At 40.6% G+C, this 19,297-nt stretch overlaps 1 protein-coding gene and 1 long non-coding RNA gene across 8 annotated transcripts in view; one reads left to right on the plus strand and one right to left on the minus strand.

Annotated features, from left to right (window-relative positions):
- Positions 1-19,297, minus strand: part of chd9 (chromodomain helicase DNA binding protein 9) — a 104,978-nt gene that overhangs the window by 54,500 nt on the left and 31,181 nt on the right. For 5 of the 7 annotated variants that reach the window (XM_015382686.1, XM_015382689.1, XM_015382688.1 and 2 more), the window contains exon 3: positions 795-1,216. In XM_015382686.1, coding sequence (XP_015238172.1) covers positions 795-1,216 — 422 coding nt within the window. Of the gene's footprint in view, positions 1-794; positions 1,217-4,659; positions 4,855-16,698; positions 16,717-19,297 lie in introns of those variants that run through there. The other 2 variants (XM_015382691.1, XM_015382690.1) reach the window with 2 other exon arrangements.
- LOC107089741 lies at positions 4,867-10,044 on the plus strand. Its single transcript, XR_001481448.1, has 3 exons — positions 4,867-5,121; positions 5,222-5,392; positions 7,265-10,044. It is a non-coding gene; the product is annotated as an uncharacterized LOC107089741 (long non-coding RNA).

Consider the following 19,297-nt stretch of genomic DNA (forward strand, 5'->3'; position numbering starts at 1 on the left):
AAAAAAATAAATAAATTGGCTGTTTATATGCTGTTTAAAATGAACAAACCCATCCCCCACGGTCCAACTAGCTTTAAATTTACTGCATTTAAACATTAGCCTGCTCCTTTGTCTCCATGCCTCTGCATTCACATCTGCACCAACTGATATTTTAATAGCTTATGTGGGGTGTGGCTTATAGCTGCACACTTGCATATAGCAGTTAAGCATTGGGGGATGGTAGGCAGATTATAATATCAGGACTTTTCGCCCAAACGTCTGAAGCAGCGTTATCTCACATGTAAACGCAGCCTTTGTGTTCCATGTCTGCACTGAGCGATGACTACACATGCTTTATTGTTATGGCATGTAGTAAATGTTGAACTTTGAGCTTCCATCTTGGTAGCCACAGGAAGAGATTGTACAGAGACAAAATACAAAATTACCCTGCTGCTTCCTGGCAGGCTTGCTTTTGATAAATTTAGGTTTCTCCTTTCCTTACTAACAGTATCTTTGTCGACTCTGTGCTGTACTAAGAAATAAATAATTCATTAGAAGAGTAAATGATTGCTATAAATGATTTATTATCATTACAAACAAAGAAGGATTTGCAGCCTTATACTAAAGTACTGGAGCACAGCAGCAGTAGCAAGCAACCAGAGGCATGTGTCACATGCTAATTTGAGCTCATGTATTGCTGGGGAGATTCAGGCAGGCGCTGAATTAACAGAAGATCAAAGCTCTACTTAATGGATTATTCTTTAATAGGTTGTGCATTTTGCTGGTTTGACACAGATTGAACGCCGTCTACTTACCCAATCTTGGTCTTTTGCTTGGGCTTTGATGAAGGTACGATGCAGGCCTTCCTGGAGGCCTTCTCTTTGGTCCGGGCTTTGCCATTTCCTTTGTGCTCGCGCTCACGGTGAGTCTTGAACTGAGCAGAGGAGCTGGGGAAGCTCTCCGGGCTCATGACCCGTGGGATGTTCTTCTCCCCTCTTTGTCGCGCCTTGGCTATCGCCTCTGATATTATCCTATTGGCCTTCTCCTGCTTCTCATGCACAGTTGACTCCATCTGATGGTGCTTCCTCCTTGGCACCCTCTTCTCCGACGAGGAGCTGGAGGAGGATGAAGATGAGGAAGAAGACGACGAAGAGGAGGAGGAGGATGAAGGGCTGCTCTTCACTGTGGGGCTGAGGACCCGCACCTGACAACTGGAACCATTGGGGTTTTTTCGAGGCTAAAGGGAGACAGAAGAGAAGCGGATGAAGATAACCATTTTAATGCTTTTAAAAGTATATTTAATAAATACTACAAATATTATTTAAATTAGCCTTTTATTAATTATCTGAAACAATATTTTAGACATGAAGAATGACAAACAAAACTGAACCACTATTATCCAAACAAAACAAAAAAACGGGTCATAACACGGATGATGAATGGCTTCAGATGTTCCAATCACCTCCACAGCTGAAACAGGACTGTCCTGCACAGAGTCTGGACCTAAACCTTAAAGAACACCTTTGGGAATAGAGATGAGGCTGCAAATCTAGTCGTCTTTTTTTGGCAACAGTGACTTGAAAATTCAGCTGACAAGGAAAGTGGGGCGTGCATCAAGCAAAGGTCTAGAAGCTAGGACTGAAACCTGTGATGGCCATGCTATGGATAGCGCTTCCATACATGGGTTGTGCAACCCCAACTCTAGTTTTCTTATCCATTACATTTACAGAATAGTTGTAGCGGTTAGTTTGGAAACTGGGTCAATCAACATATTAGAGCGTATAGATTAAGAGTATGGAGACATTAAAGTTAACGTTAAAGACCGACATCATTGACTACATAGTTTACCTGGAGATTACCTACTGTCAAACATGTAGTTTGCGGTATCCATTACACCCCATTTGTGTATTAGTAGCATATTATATAAAATGTATTTAAGTTGTGTATTTCTAAAGCAGATACAACACCTTGGCGGTAAACAATCTGACCAAAATAAATGACAAAGGATTTTTCCAAAGCCATTGACAAAACAGCAAAGGTACAACCTGGTAGACAGGTTATACCCAGAGTTGTCCCCATCTGTTAGAGACATTCAGCCCTATTAGGCTAAACAAACATTTCAACATCAGTTGAATTCGGTTGTGCCCAGATCTAGTCCCCGAGGTCGGCATGTCTTCCATATTATCCTGGTTCGAACCAACTATGTGATTCATTCAGTACCAAATGTCTGGGAAACTGAACCATTTTTAGCTAGCAGAGAAGTTAATAGATAGAGCAAATGTTTATCTTTACCATGAGACGTAGAAACGATCTGACAGAGTGAGTCACTAATTCTTGACAATTAGCCACTCTTTTTGGCCCTTTGCCATTCTGAACCTTTGCAATTTTTCGTGCAATGCATAATACAATCCCACGATTGTATTATGCAATATAAAAAAAGCCATTCGGCTTTGATAAGGGGTCATAATATCTCATGTTTTGTAAGAGAGTCAGGTGGCTAGAAATGGGATCAGAATTAATAATACCAAAAAAAGAGCAGATCAAATTAATTTGCCTGTAAGATTTCATTGTGTTTAAAAGAGAAATTAAACATTGTCCAATGGGTACATTGATATAAACTGGCTTGCATAAGGGCATAAAAAAGGAAAGGCAATTGCAATGTAAGGATAAAAAAAGCAGTCACCAGCACCAAACTATCACCTTCAATATGGGATTACCAATGCTATATGGTTAGTTTTTATTATATATATTGCATAAAATGTTTTATTAGTCACACATTACGACTGGGGGACGAAGGGAAAAAAATCATAATCCAGTGGATTAGAACCAGAATTTGATATAGCAGTCTCTGATAGGTGTTACTGATTATTCCCGGGAGGAAGGGGGGTTCAGGTTCTTGAAGCCAATATTGCTTTCCTTCCCCCATTTACATAACAAATAAAAATGTAACACTAGCCTCAATTTATCAAAAAAAAAAAAAAAATATTCTTTATATGTAAATGCAATGGATTCACATGATGTGACCTCAAGTCATGGCTGCTAAAGACACAAATGAATCAAACACAGGCAGGTATCAGCTAATGGCGATGTAGAAAAAATAAACAACTGAAACATCGACCCAAAATCAACGTCTTTAGTTCGGCTCGTCACCATATTGGGTTCAGTGATCCAACTAGGAATTGGAAACATAAGTGATAGTAAGAGCCTCTTCTTAAGGTAGCAGAAACCCTTTGGAGCTAAGCCAGACAGAAGAGCATGTTGCTGCCTCTTTCTTTAATGCTGTTGGTTGGAGGTGGACCAGTCCCACTTTGCCCGTTACTTGCTTCAACTCCAAGCTTAATCTAACTTAAACTAGAAAATACAGCAAGAAAAGATACTAGAAAATACTAGAAAATACAGCAAGAAAAAATAAAACAAAACAGAAAAATAGAAGCTTTCTTACAGAGAATCGCTTTCAGATCAGGTGGACACCAGGTTACACCAATAGTCTGATGTAAATGCAGTTCTTTTGAGTTAGGCGTCTAAAGCATTTGCCCGTTGCAGCAGGTTACATTGAATCTTGCAGACATAAATAATCCAGCCTCTGTGATACATGATAATATGTGAATAATGGATGCCGTTACTGCAGTTATGCCCTGTTGTGGGCCTTCAGCCCAGAGGAAAGGGAACCCATAAATGAATGACCTAATCTAAAAATGTGTTTGTATGACTACATGGCTCAGGCGCGCCTAGTGGCTTTTTTTTTCCAACCCCCTCTCTACACTGCTAGAAAAATAAAGGAATTAGCTTAAACCATACTGACAAAGTAGGGGGAGGGAAATGAATGATTAGCAATTCCTCTGGAAGAAAGTATGGGGGAAGAAAACGCTTACAAGAGCTGCATTATAATTTTCACATGTGCTTCTCTGCTGAGGCTATTAGGAAGAAATTGACTGGATCAAGCTGGAATGTTTTCATTCAAGTTAATAAAAAAAAAAACAGAAGGAGGAGTTGAAAGTAATGCATAAAAAAAACACTAAGGAGGAGCAAAAAAAATTCCACAAAACGGGTTTCCATCAGCAAAGCTAGAGGTTGGGGGAAAGAAAATCTAAAATGCAGCAAAAGTGAGAGCGCTGCAGCTGTGTAATACATCTATAAATAACTGAAATTACAGCCTGCCAGCACTGCAGTGATTTCAATCTCTCTCGCAGCACGCAGTCCCGTGAAAAACGGCGGGGACCAACAGAGACCATGAAAAGGTAAAGTAAGCTCCATTTAGGTGGGACACCTTCCCCTCAGTGCCCACCCCTCATTTCCACATGGAGCAGGCTCTCTGCTGACTGACAGGCTCAACTCGTGGAGGGCAAACACACAGACACAGACACACACACACACACTGAAACTACAGAGCAGGACAGCTGTAGGCGCAGATCAACAGGAGAACGACAAAGTGATGTGGGACATGAAAGGCTGAAGAGGGGCTGGGGAAATCAGTCGAATCCACTGGGTCTTCATTATGTCACACGGTAGAAAGAATGAGTGGAAAGAGGAACAGAAAGAAAAAAAATTAAAAAAATTCAGCAATGAGTTCAAGATGGCGGCAGTGCAGCATGAGCCAGTAGCAGAGGAGGTTGTTCAGTTCCTGCCGGGCCCCTCCTCCTCCCCCCTCGTTCCTCCTCCCTCTGAGAGCAGCTCACTTACCCTTCCTCTTGGCCTCTTCACTGTAGACATGGTGAGTTTTTTTTTCTCCTTCCTCTTTGCTCCCCCTCTCCAGCCGGCTAACAAAAGCCTTGCCCTTTCACCGTGTTCCTGCTCTCTCTGTTGCTCACCAACTCCTTCTCTTCCAAATACTCCTCTTTTTCCCCCAACAGTCCGGTTTCTGTCACTCTTCCTTGAGCTGAGTGGTGTTCCCCCCTCCCCTTCCCTCCCCTCCCTCACTTGCTTGTTCCTCGTTTTCCTCCCCTCCTCCTCCTCCTCCTTTCCCGGTCAGCTCGTCTCCTCGGGCGAGAGTGAGCGCTATGCTGGAACCGTTCCGTCGCCTCCTCCCCCAGCGGGCAGGGCTCAAGAGGAGCGCATGGGGAGCTCTCTCTCTCTTTCTCTCTTCCTCCCTCTTTCGTCTCCTCACAGGGTGATGAGGGAGCAGCGCTGTTGGCGGTAGAGGAGGTGAGTGACAGTCCAGGAAGCTCTCATTCTGCTGCTGCGTGCCGTTTCACCGTAGTCCGGCTTCAGCCTTTCCTCTCTCTCTCTTGTTTGTGTGTGTCAGAGTTGCCTTACCCAGCCGCCTCTCTCCTCCCCCCCACATTGAGTCCTCTTTCCTCTCGTGAGTGTGGTCTTGGTGCCTCTCCGGCTCCTCTTAATTCTCCCCGTTCACCATTTCTGCCTTGCCGCCTTCCTGTTATCTTCTCTCCTCGTCTCCTTCAGCAGCCAGATGAAGGTAGGTTTCCCTTCTTATTGCTTACAGAAAAGGCTTTGTCTGACCTTTAGCGGTTGTTTGGTGTTGTTGGTTTTTCCCCCTCTCCTGTCCTCCCTATACTTGTCCCTTTCCCGGTCCTTTTCCCGTTGTTCTTCTCTCCGCTCGGATGCCGTGCGCGTACAGAGCTTAAGTCTCAGGCAACCGGAGCCGTGGAAAATGAAAGCACAAAGAAGCAAAATGCATCAGCATGAATATTAGAGATGTCGTTAAAACCCAGACTCGTTTTTCTCTCGCTCACTCACTCGCCCTCTCTCTCTCTCTCTCTCTCTCTCTCTTTGTGAGGAAGTAGGCCAGCAGATGGTGCTAGCAGTTATTACATTAACTTTCTCAACTTAACCCCCAAAGCACTGGATTTTGTCACACGTTTTAGATCGGCAGAATGGGAGGCTTGTTGAGTGGCTTCTGCATAAAATACACTGATTTACTCAAGCATCAGTCAAACATGCAACTAAACAAGCTCCCGAAAGGAGGAATGGAATCCAGGCTGGCACTTTGACAAGGTCACAGCTGGGTCAATATGCAACAATGATAAAGAAGAAGGTTTACAAAGGAAGGCAGGATGAGCTGGACAACTTGGATCAAAGCTCAACGACAGAACATGAACATCTTTGAGGAACTAATGACACCACCGCCAAGCAGCCATGTGAACCAGCTCACACATGAGCTGAAATCAGCTGCAACACTCAGCACTGCCATGTGCATCCAGCTCGCGACATCAACTACACTAGGTCTAAGAAAAAGAAAAAGAAAACATTTGAAATGAGCCTAACATTTCATTTTATTTCAACAAATAGAGATTTTTTTCCCTAAAAGTGCAGTAACACTCTTTTGGGCTTTACTTGAAATTTAAATATAATAATTTTGTTACTTTCGCCATAATGGCAACCCTCTGCTCCCCAAGGGGATGGGTTAAATGCAGAATTCATTTCATTGCTCTGTACTTATGACATGGTAATGACAATAAAAAAGCTGAAAAAAAATAAGTATCTGTTTATAAAGTTTGACTGATCAGTAAGCTAATCAGAAAGAGTTCAGAGCACATAGGATGGCAATTGGGAGAAATATTAATATGCCTGGGAAGAAAATAAAAATCTAAAGTATAGATAAACAGTCCCTTATGAATATCTCTAATTGTAATAAGTTATTCACTGTTTTGTAGAGCAGGTATCATTCCTTAAGTAATACATATTCCATCAAAATTAATTGTTGACGCCTGACTTATTAAGATCTATTCAACTTCGAACTCTAGGAACAGGGGATTGTGGGTAGTTAGCATAAACTGAATGGAAGCTATTAATTCAGGAATGTTAATAGATCCTTTGTCCAAGCCTTTAAATCTTATCTTATATTTGCATCCAACTCGACAGACTCAGTGGCACCATGATGCAAACGATCCTCACAGCAGGAAGATGAAAAAAGCATCTATGGTAGCTGAATCCATGCATGTGTGCTTGCAACACTCTGATTTAAAGTGATTGGTGGTAACATGAGGTTAAAAGCTGAGCTCATCCTTCATTAAGTCAGTCAGTCTGACCACAGACAGCTGATTCAAGACGGTTAATGAAAACCAAAAACAACACAGAGGCAAATCAAAGAGTTTGGCCAGGAATAACTTAAATGTTGGCTTATGTAGTTTCCACCTTTTTGGTTCCATTGTAAGTTTGCTCAGATAAAGTGTGAAATGTGTGGGTGACCATATGCAAGTTCTAACACCTTATGGGTTTAGGTTACTAATAATAAGGATGTTGTGGACAAGAGTGCTTCTGGAGGCTGTTGCAGAACCCCTCTGTGGTTTGTGTCGCTTCATGTCTCTCTGCTTTCTATCTCTTACAGACTTGGAGACGGTTTCCTTGAATGAAGGTAGCGGCTGCTTTCGAACTTTCAGCAGCGCTGGCAGTAGTCGGCTTTGTACCGACCTGCCAAAGCCTTGGAGTTTGGACTGTAAAGCAGAGGACATGCTTACAGGGAAGCTGAGCGGGACGGCCCGTCCCAATTCCACTGTCAGGCTGCCCAAAAGGGTGAAGTACCTGGAGATGGGTTGAAAACATGCAGGGCAGAACTAGAATAGCCTCAAGACTCTCTTTTTGTCCCCATAAATAAATGAATGAATAAATAAATAACAGTCAAACAGCATCTCTCCCGTCTGAGTGCTGAAACCAAACAGGAGGTGAATAACCTCTGCTATCTTAGTAAAAAAAAAAACAGGTTAAATTCCCTCCTTTGTCTTTAAGTGATTTTATAAAAAAAATATTTGCTCTCATTGGAGAAAATAATCAAAAAAAGGAGCAACAGTCAACTTAATAAAGCTCAGACTTCGAATGTCAAATGGCACGAAGCCACAGCTCCCTGGCGACTAGACAGTTAATATGCAAACGAGGCTGGCAGCTCACTGTGAGAGGGAGGGGCTTCCTTTTAGGCCAGATGAGATGGTGGAGAGGAAGAAGAGGGGAGGGGAGGAGGAGGAGGAGGAGGAAGGGGAGTGAAAGGCAGTGACGGGGAAAGGAAGTGGGTTATAAAGGGAGAAAAAAAAAAAGAACTGCTCTTCCCGCCCAGGGAGGGAGAGCGGCTGCAAAGATACAGGTGTCCGTCTCTAAAGACCGTCTCACCCCCATCAAATACTATTAGTGAAGCACGGTTATTACAAGGAAGAGTCATCTCTCTCTCTCTCTCTCACTAATCATTATGGAAATGAAAGCAGAGAGCAAGCAGCGAGTTGACCGGAGCCCACAAGATGGCAAGTTCATAACCGAGCTTCAGGGCAAACACGAGATGAAATCACTACTCAGGAGAGAAAGATGATGTTTCTCAGTGTTACTGAGAGCACCATCAATGGTTAACTGAATGGGAGCGAGGCGTTAGATCCATCATGGACGGCAGCCAACAATGGACGTTTGATCTGGCAAATGGCTTCTTCAGATTACCGCTTCCACAGTGAAGGGGGGAAACATCCTTTAGGGCAGATATCGCTGCTCACAGTGCTTGATGACCCTCCTGAGGTGCACTTTAGCCACTGAATTAACTCAAGGCCAAGCCTGGCTGCTATGAGCATTATTTTTATCGTTCAAAGCAGGTTTTGACTTTAGAAAAGCAGCATTTTTATAACAGTTAAAAGCCAAAAATTTCAATAAAAGTGCATTTTAACTCTGCTACCCAGAGATAATTTCTGGCCTTCCACAGTGTGTTACATAAACAGGATTCTTATGTAAATTAAATGTGCCGTTGTGAATAGGGTAACAGTAGGTTTGAAAGTGACTCCTCTTCATTAAAAGCCGAAATTTTAAACAACAAAACAACCAATTATTGTGGTACAACAATCATGCTTTGCAACTTGCATAAAGTCACTTTGACACCTATAAAAACTTCTAAGGGTAAAATTTAATGAAAAGCTGATTCTATATTTTTTCATATCACAGTAAAGGAACAAAGTGACTTTAACATCAGAAAATTCTGTATCAGTTCCTGTTTTTTGGTTTATTTTTATATTTGCTTACTTTCACACTTTAAATTAGTTAATAATATATAAACCTGGGGAGCTGAGATTGTTTGACTGAAAAAATATTTATTTACACTTCTGGTTTAAATCGAATAATGGCATTGTCCTCTCCTCTTCCATCCTGGTCTCAGGCTGAGAGTAAACTGATATTATAACAGTGAATAAAAACATGGTGCAATCACAAATTTCAGTTGAAAAAAAAGTTAATTGCTAGTTAATCGGTTTAGGGTAGAAGTTTACAGAAACAGAGTGTTTAACTACTAAAAAAATTACTACACAGCTATGGTTCTGGTTAGGTCTGTGTGATAAGACTGAATAATGCATCACCATATAAGTGTCATGTAGGAGATATATATATATATAATTATAGATTGTTTTTAACCTACTTTTAATAAAGGGGAAGGAAAAAAGGGTAAATTTAAATTGTAACTATAGTTAAACATAACCTTTAAAAAGAGGTCCGCTCTACCACCATGCTTTGCTTTGCTGCGAGAGGTTGAGAGGGTAAATCCTTCCCTCTGCCTACATCTCCCAGAATGCCATGGGGTTCTGAATCAGAGTTCAATGAAATTAGTCTCTTCTACTGATATTAATGTCTTGTTTTTTTTATGGTTTATGTTTTATTGCACAGTTCTTATTCAGTTCTGTGCAGAAAGTTTTACGTCCTTTCTAGAGCAGATTTCTGGGCTACAATTCTACTCCAGTGAATCATTAATAGCCACAATTTCTGTAATGGAAACAAAAGAGCTAGAAAAAGAGCCCCAGATTATATTCCTGCAGGGGAAACACCTCAAAATGATCAAACCCAAATCAACAAGCATCAATCAGCTGTATTTACAGGTTATTTCACACCAGCTAATAAACTAAGACAAACACGGATTCTGCCTTATCTAATAATTAGTTTATGATCTTTAACTGAAGAACATTAACCAAACAGTCTCTAACAAGATTTAACACTCAAGAGGAAGCTTGGACACCTCCAGGCTGCCAACAAATTGGTTAAATAACAGCTTTTCTAAGACATGTTGATCAGAGCTTATTTGTTTACATATGAAGTCAAAAGGAGAAGGTTGCAGTAACAGTTGCTTAATAAAGCATTTCACTTTGACCACAAAAATTGATAAAAAAAACAACACATTTCTGTTCGAGTGTTACTCAGAACAGATCTGACCTCTGAGGTTTAACACAAAAATAAATAATTACCTGACATCAGATGAATAACCCATAAAAAAAAAAAAATCATACCTATTCATTAAACAATCAAGGTGTCTAGGTGTAGGAAGAAAAATAACAACAAACAGCCTTGTTAATTAGTCCAGCGGCTAAAGGCCAGTTTGCAAGTCAGAGCTGAGAGTCTGGCAGCAGCTGCGGAGCTGATAAATGAAAGGAGACATGATGCACAGTGATGCTTCCTCAACCAATTAAAAACAGCACCATGCATTAATGATCTTTGGTTCAGGGTCAAGAGTAAAACTAGCTAGGCTGAGCGTGCTGCCCTGAGGGAAGGCTGCTGAAAGTATAACAGAGCACAGTTACTGTAGTCTGGCTGCGTGTGCTACGACAGGACGCCAACTAGCTGACGGCATGAAATGTGTGCAATTCACAGCAGCCGACTGCTGCCTCAGATGGGTCAGATGGGTTCATGGCATCTCAGCTACTTTCCATCAGTGATGCAGAGGGTTTTTCTGCTCTTGCAATAATAAAAAACATAACTTAGTAATTAAGTCAAAGGAAGAGCTGGACAGAATAAAGCCCCTGGGTAACGTGAGGAGTGTTAATGTGACCAACAGAGCTTAGTGATGCAACCACTCATACATGTTTCCAGTATTGCACGTCTGGTTTGCCTGGACAATACCCATCGGTGGGCAGTGTGCAAAGTTCAAATCAGACACATGCGCTTGTTTTCAACTGGAGTGCTGCCTGTTGTTTTGTGCTGCAGTTTGACATTTGCAATAAAAACCCAGACAAAAACACACCTGTCTAACACAGACAGTCAATACACTTAACTGGGGAAATGTTTTATTTTAAATCATACTTTAGTTAACCAACTGGTTAAGCAACAGCAAGTACAACTCTGATTTATTTGCAAAGAACAGGGAGTCAGTCGGGTTTTACAAACTCATCCTTTAAGCCTGTTGCCACACAGAGAGACAAACTGACTGACTTACTGCTCTATTTAAACAAGAGAACATGGAGCTATACCTAGAAATGCACCGATCTAGTCTGACCTGCTGTTTCACATTTCCCCCAGAATATATCAGACATAAGCTCGAAAAAAAGGGCTCCTTGATGAAGGAGTTACAAGATGTGGGGTCTGATTTTCCAGACCTACCAACCAGAGCCGATTAGGGGATACTCTCTGCTACCAGTGGCAGTCTTCAAAAGGCCTCCTTGCTAAGTTAGTGAATAGAGACTGAAATTTTGTTTTCTTAAGGAACTAATGAATGAAGACCCCACACAGTGAAACGATTTCGTTACAGGAAGCAGCCAAGGCCTGGCTGAGCGTCAACCAGAAAGCCAAAGCAGTTATTCTAACCAGAGCATTTGCTCTTCAAGGGTGAGCTGCTAATAAGCATACATTACATATAAAAGAAAAAGCTATGCCTTAAATCAGATGTTTCTAACTAAACTAACTTGATCAAAAATTGATCTATTTAATTATTTGTTTTTAGCTGTCCTATGTAGGATTGGTAAAAGGAAACTGGACCATAAGTTCGCGCCCCTCCCTTCAATTGATGTTTTAGTTTTCTTTAGTTAAAGTGATTCGAGACTAAGACTCGTGGTGATCATCAGTAGATCTGTGTTTCAGCTTAAGTTCATTTATGATTATAGCTAACAGCTGAAAAAGAAAGAGGAAAACACATTTTCTAAAAACAAAAAAGGTTTCCTTTTAGGCATGTTGTAGTTCAAGCAATTATGGGGAAATCTGCTGACACAATAGTTCTGCAGTAGTCATTATCACTCTCCACAAGGCGGATATGCCATAAAGGTCATTGCTTAGGAAGCTGGCAGTACAGAACTCTACATCCGAACACATTAGGAGAAAGTTGAGGAGTCGAAGAAAGAATGTTGTAGAAAAAGATGCAAAGACAAGAACTACAACAACAACCTCCTTTTTTGGTCACATCAAATGTAAATTTCTAGCATCTGTTAGAATTTGTGAAGTGGTGATGCCACAGCTATGTCCAAAGTTATCACAACACTCGTTTAGAGCGCTTCACCTTCCCTCCTGCTTATAGACTACTCTGATGCCAATTTCCTCCAGCAGGACTTGGCATCTGCCCAGATTGGCAATACCTGCTTTAAAGACCACAGCGTGGCTGACTTATTGGCCAGAGCTTCCAGTGACCTAAAGCTCAGTTCTTAATGTGCAATTATCAGCTGTGTGAGCCAGAATATTTTGTCCTATAAGAAAATCCTCGGTAATGATCGGTGCTCTGTGGTTATTCAGTGGGGCAGATGCACCACAGCTGATTCAGCTCCCTCCAAACCAAAGCTGCAGTGACTGGCACTTAAAGCTAGTCCTAATATCCATCAATCAACACTTCCCTCTCATGCCCATTCCAGTCCTGCTCCGTACTACAATAATAGAGCAAATCGACGCCCCTTGATTGCTGTCCATCTCCATTAAGATGCCTCTTTGTTTTATATTCTATATTGTAGACCTTTAGAATACAGTTGGTCTCTGAACAAGGGGAAACTTTGCAGGTACTGTATAATTATTCTACTCTACAGAAAAAAATCAGCCCAAGCCTTTGTGGACTTAACAAGTTGTGCCAGAGGCAAAATTGAAAGCTTTTTCTCCTTAAGGCTGCTCTTAAAACTGGGGTTGTTCTGAGTAATGATGTGCTGCTCTCCGAATCAAAGATGGCACAGCAGGTCAGACTGCAGGCAGTGAAGCAAAGCTGAACTGTGCAAAACAAGCAAGCCGGATGATGCTATTCATTAACGAGAACGGCGGTGAAAACTGAAGAGTGGAGCTGAGAGGATGTCCCTCAGGATGCACTGGAGAGAGACGGTCAGAGCGGGAGGGTCGAGGCATGAGTGAGAAATAAAGAGCAAGGTAGGTCAGTAGGGCCTTACTGCCAGACCTTTACTGCTCGCTTTAATATTGAAGCTGTGCAAGGAGTGAAAAGAGCCCATGCCTGCATGTAGGGGAAGACACGCAGTGGTGAAAACATAATGGTGCACAAGCAAAACACAGAGGGTTCACTGCTTAGTCAACCTCCAGCCTTCAGGATTAGACGAAGCAAGGATTTTATTTTCCCTGTGCTGGTTTCTACATGCTGCTCTCACAGGCAGGCGATGGAGGAAATCTCTGCTGCTCGGTAAATTAACCCCTCCGTCGAACTACACTTTTATATAAGGCTTGTTCAGGTTCACTTTCACAAAATGACCTAAATATTAAATCTTCAAAAAGAATTGTAGCGGTCATATAAAATTCATTTTAAATGGACTTTTAATTATCTCTCCTTTAAAGCTTTACCTCAATCTAGTTTATCGAATATCAAATTATATAGATTTTTTTTTCTTTTTTCATTTTATGTCTAGAAAGAAGATAAACATTTATTGAACAACTTATTTTTTACTTGTTTAGGATACTGTAAAGTAAAGTAAAGAAAGAGAAACAGCCAGGCTGCTGGGGTTTAATGGCAACACAAATCATGTCACTGCTATGTGGGATTTGGTGAAAAAAATTTATAAAAACTGGAAAAATTTGGATTTAAAGCAAAATTCGGTTAAACAATATTATAACAAATGTAAAAATCTTAAATGTGCAACCCCCTTTACCAGAAAGATAGGCCTACCCAGTCATGGCCGACCCTTCCAGAGATCTGCAGCTCACAACTAATACATTACTTGTTCACTACGCAAATGTGAACTTAAGAATAAGTGTGGTTGAAAATTACTTTGTTGAAAGGAAAAAAAAAAAGTCTCCAAAGTCACAGATCCTGCATCACCAAACCAAAATACTGCATATTTGCACCATATACATTTGTTTGAAATGCTCTGAAGTTCCATATCAATTTTTTGCACCATGTTTTTTTTTTCCCACACAGTTTACATTTGATCACTGCAGCACTTTATGAAATGGAAATGTTAATTTCACTGCTAAGCTGCTGCTCATTCACCATCTGAAAGCTGTCCAAAACTAAATTTGGTTTTGTACACACTGTGTGTAGAAAATGACAATAAAAGTTGTCTTAGGAGAGAAGCTAGAAGTATTCACATGGAAATGTTTTGGTGGACATGAGCTTAAAAACACCATCTGCACAAAAAGGAAGTAATGGTTGCAGCATCATGATGAGGCGATGCAATACGTGTCAAAAAGGTTTTCCAGGTACGTTGTTGCCATTTAAATATATATATATATATTATATATATATATATATATACACACACACACACATTTTAATATGGAGATCTAGCCAGAGAATGTGTATTCAGATCCATCAGGTGCAGCAGCTGCTAGCTCTACAGGTTGAATGATGGTGAAGGAGGGGATACTTCACATATTACTAAACAACAACTTTGCATTGTAGCCAAAGAATGGTCATTTTTGCTTACGGTTACACCACCTGGATTTCATACCAGTCCATGACTAGAGTTGTGCTGATTATATTACAAAATAATCTAAGCCACATACTCCAATCCAAGCCTAAAGGTTCTGCAAGCAGAATCTAGAAAGAGTTTCTAGAACCAGAAAAAAAATATTCCTCTTTGATGTGGACCATCATTTCATGACTGAATTACCTCATTGAAACTGGAATTTTGTGCTTTTACATGTGATCTTTTAAAATGCTGCCAGTTTTTAATCATTTGCATTATTTCTTTCTCCTTTTTTAATTAGCCATTTCAATCATAAAATAAATGTTTACCTCCCATCTTTGTAAGGTTGTTTTGTGATTTTCAACTATGTGAGGTGCTGCTTAATGAACTTTGTGCAAAATTCTGAATCTAGTTCCCTAGGAGAAGAGCTGGAACCACTTCTACCATTGCTAAAAGGGTAGAAGGTTTTCCATTGCATTGTTCCTAGAGTTTGAAGTCCTTTTCTTTTAATGTCAGAGGAGTTCTTTCCTGCACTTTAAGCATGGAATAATGCAGTAATCTCCACTGTTGCTGCCCACTGCCCATCAGCTGGCTAAAAGAAGTCTACTGAATTCTTCACTTGATCATAAAAAGCAACAAATTCAGTCTTTTTGAGGCATCTCATGTTGTGATCACAGGAACCTTAAAGCCAGCCACACAGCTCTCCTGTTAAAGCAGCGCTGTGTCACTTTTAGCCACTAGGGATGCTAGACCTGTACGTTCCACCTATAGATCCATTGCACTGTTGTAAATTTAAACCCAACATGTTTTAAAACCTGATAACAAAACACTTTGGACCAGCAGACTGAGAAGTCATGGAGTTCCTAATAAAGACTAGGAAACATCCATCCCTCTACATTAAATCAAACATCAGAGAGACAAACGTGTGTCCGATCAGGTAAGTGTGAAATCTGTTTTGCCTCTAAAATCGTACAATGACAGTTATAAAAACAAACTGTGCCTAAATCCATGGAAGCAAAGATTGTCTGTACTCACAAATATCAAGGTCCGGGTGAATGGCAAAATAATAACAGTAACACATGCAAGCAAAAAATGCTCAAAATGAAATATCCTGCAGAGGTCTCAGCAGATAAAACTCAATTTTACCATGTAAAGGGTTAGCATAGTGTAACCAAGGAAACCACAACAGATACATATTCAATAAATAACTAAAATCCCAGACCCCTATAGATATTTCAAAACTGTTTTTAAACAGTTCTGCTTTTTTTTTAAACCATAATACACATAATCAAGGCACATACCTGCATTTCCCTGCATATTCAGCACCTCTGCCTCTGGTCTGTTTTTGTTTGGCCACATAGAAGCATGTACTGGCTTGAGGATTTTTTCTTTACTGTCAGTTGTGTCACATCATGTCAGTTCAGTCATAGATTTTTGAATTAAATCCTGCTGTTTGCCGATTCTGAAATCATGCGTGCAACTTTCTTCGTGCAAGTAAGCAGACACTGAGCAATTAAACTGTCCCGTCAGCTGAAACTTTATGTTGTAGTACAACCACAACTCTGAAGAAACAAAGCCTCCACTTACAGAGGCATCCATGGCAACAGGCCAATGACTTCCTATAGACACAAAACCTGTTTGCTGAACTAACAAATCAGTAACTAGCAAGTTGCTCACTACTTCTGTGTTCATGTAGTTTTACTTTGAAGGAAGAAAGACATGAGCTGGAACAGAAGGACACACGAAGTACAGCAGGTTTAAGACTAAAAATAATATCAAAGGTTTTAGTCAAAAGGTCTTTTTTCTCAGACACTCCTTTAAACACTCCTTAGCCATTGTGTCAAGTATAAACAGAAGGACAAAGGAGTCATTAAACCTCCATGTCTCTGGTTTATTCCAAGTCAAGCAACACTCGGCTGATCTACCAGTTTTTATTCATGCTCTCTAGTTCAAATCAAGTTGCTGTATAATCAGAGGCTCTGCTGTGGTTCAGCTTTGGTTCCTGCCAATGAAAGGTTAACATAAGTTCATGGCTTTTGCTTCACGTCACAAGGAAAGTATCACATTCCAGTCAGATACAAATGCAGGAGAACCCTTTCCATGCACTTAACAGTCCAAGCAAACCTCGAGGATTAATAAAAAGCCATGTGTTTCTACACAAAGTGGCAAAAGAGAGCAGAAAGAAGAGAAAAGCAGTTTAAAAAGGTTCAGTTTAGATTCAGACCTACTGTGCAGTTGGAGCATTCCCACATGCTCCTGACACGCTCTGGCCAAGTAGACTCCCTCCTCCCCCGTGCACTCCGAGCCCTCCCCTTCCGGCAGCAGCAAAATCCCTCTTACTTCCTGTTTACCTCTGACCCTCCGTTTTTTTTTTTTTCTCGCCTCCGCCCTCGTAGCCGGATGAAACCGACAGCGAGAGAGAAACCGAGGGAGGGAGCGGGGAGGGTTCTGGATTGATATAGGGGGAGGTGAGCGGAGAGAAAGTGTGTGAATAAGACAGCTCACCACCATGTGGCCACAGAAACAGCAGGTTTCCCAGGAGTGTGAGTGTGCAAAATGTTCTAGTGTTGGTGAGCAGCCCATGAGGGTGTTGGGGTGAGAGCCAGGGTGAAGCATGGTGTCAAGTTTCAGAGCTGATTATGGCAATGGCCTCACAGGCTAGGAAATATAGAAGCTTCCAGCTTCCAAAAAAAAACAAAGAGCTGCACTTTAAAATCAATTCAAAGAAATGAATTCCCACCCTTCCTGAGTAGAGCGTCATTATTTTATTTATTTCTTAGTAATTGAAAGCAGATCAGCAGATACCCGGTAAAAAAAAAAAAATAAGTGACGCAGACAGGCAGCAGTGAAGCACCTGCTCACTGTCATTGCCAGGAGGGGGGGGGGGTCTCTAGTGAGTACAGCAGCCCAAGCCATCAGTATCCATCAGTGTCCACCAGTCACCACATTCGTCCTCTTTCCTGTTTTACTCAGCACAGCCGCCGCCGGCGTTCGTAGGGTTCAGGCCTTTGCTGTGATGAAGAGCAATAACTATACCATCCTGCAGCAGCAAAAAATCTTCCTTAAAGCATGGAAACAACCATACTACACATCAAAGGGAGAATAAAGGTGGGCAGCACAGCAAAAGGCGTTAAGAAGGCATCAAATGGACAGGACCCAAGTGGACAAAACGGATAGTGACAGCTACGCCATTTAACAAGTGTTAAAAAAAAAAAATCACAGATAGAGTCGTTTATTAGAAGAACCTGGGCCATATGACCTCACAGTAAAAGCAGTCAGATATAAATCAATAAATAAAATCCTGATTCTGAGAAAATCTGTTTTATTATTGATGGCAGATTTTTTTACTTTTTTTAATGACAGGATCATATGAAACTTTTTATTGAGCTGAGATTTTACAGAAAAAGCAAGTTTTCCAACACCTCCACATACTAAAAATACATGCAGCATTTTAACAAGTATAAATGGACAGATGTGCTAAGAAATGCTTTTTGTTTCTACCAATCTGTTTACAGTGAAGTAATGAAGAACTAGCAGTGAATGAGGAGCTGCTTGGGTCACATGGGAATGTAACTCCAGTGACTGAAGCCTGAAGTTTATTGCTGTTATAGGATAAAAATAAACCTTTATTCCACCCGTCAGTTACACTTTATAGATAATGTTTTAAATGATTAAAATGTATTTTTCATTTGTTTTTTGGTTTGTTTTATTGTTTGTTGAGGTGCCATATTTTTTTCATAGACAAGCTTTTGCTGTGAAGGAAATGATTTAAGGTTTAAACGGCAGATTTATCCAATCTATAGCCATCAAAGATGTCTTTTAAAGCACTAAAATTGAGACGTTTTTAAGTAGAAATGACAAAGAGGCCAAGCAAGATATCAAAAGCGCCTTTTTTGTTCACCACTTCTTAAGAACTTAAGGTCAGAACTGATTTAGCTGATAAAAAAGAAAAAACATCATCTCTATTTCAGATGCTGATGTCCTACAAATCACCAAAACCAGTTTTTGTCTTGCCTTTGGGGTAAAGTTTAATTTCCACCCATATTTAGCGCAGACAAATCAAAATTCAGCCTGGTGTAAAACAACACACATAAAAAAAAAATGTGTTGGAAAAACATGAAAAAAACCTGTTATCCAAAAAGGATTAGTTCACAAAACCAAAAGCAAAGAGTTTTCATTGTCATTAAAGGCAAAAAAACAAACTGTTTCTTTACGCATTCCCCGTTTGCCCCCTGACCAAGCAGGTACCGATATGAGATCATCATGGTTTGATAAACGTTTAATGGCATCACGCTATTAGTTGAAAAACCTCAAACAAACATGTGTAACATGACCTTTCTTGTTTTATAAACACAAAAGCAACAGTATGCCCAAATATTCTAATATACTGAACATTACAGGTCTGATTTCCTATAACATACCGGTATATTAATTGTAATTTGTTTTTAAAAATTATTTGGTAATCTGGTATATTAATCAAATATAAAATCTAGAACAAACACTACATTTAGCAGTAGTTCTTAAGAGCTTGTGGGACAGGATATCAGCTAACTGCCATTCAGCTCTTTATACACTAACAGGTAAAATAAAGTGGCTATTATCTGGTTAGCATCTCTGCATGGGTCGAGCCTAATGCTGGATGTTAGACAGACATGGCGCTCACGGCTTCCAAACTGTAGTTTTAATACAGGATTTTCCCAAGAAGAGTGATGGTGATGCTCTCTTACTTTCGATGTTACGTCTTTAAAGAATCTTGTGTTTCGTTAGCCAGGACACTCTACACAGTAAATGTTGAAGTGTTAGAGGGGAACGCCAGTTTTTTT

Source organism: Cyprinodon variegatus, unplaced genomic scaffold (genome assembly GCF_000732505.1).
Source record: "Cyprinodon variegatus isolate N-32 unplaced genomic scaffold, C_variegatus-1.0 Scaffold263, whole genome shotgun sequence".
NCBI classification, from domain to species: Eukaryota; Metazoa; Chordata; class Actinopteri; order Cyprinodontiformes; family Cyprinodontidae; genus Cyprinodon; species Cyprinodon variegatus.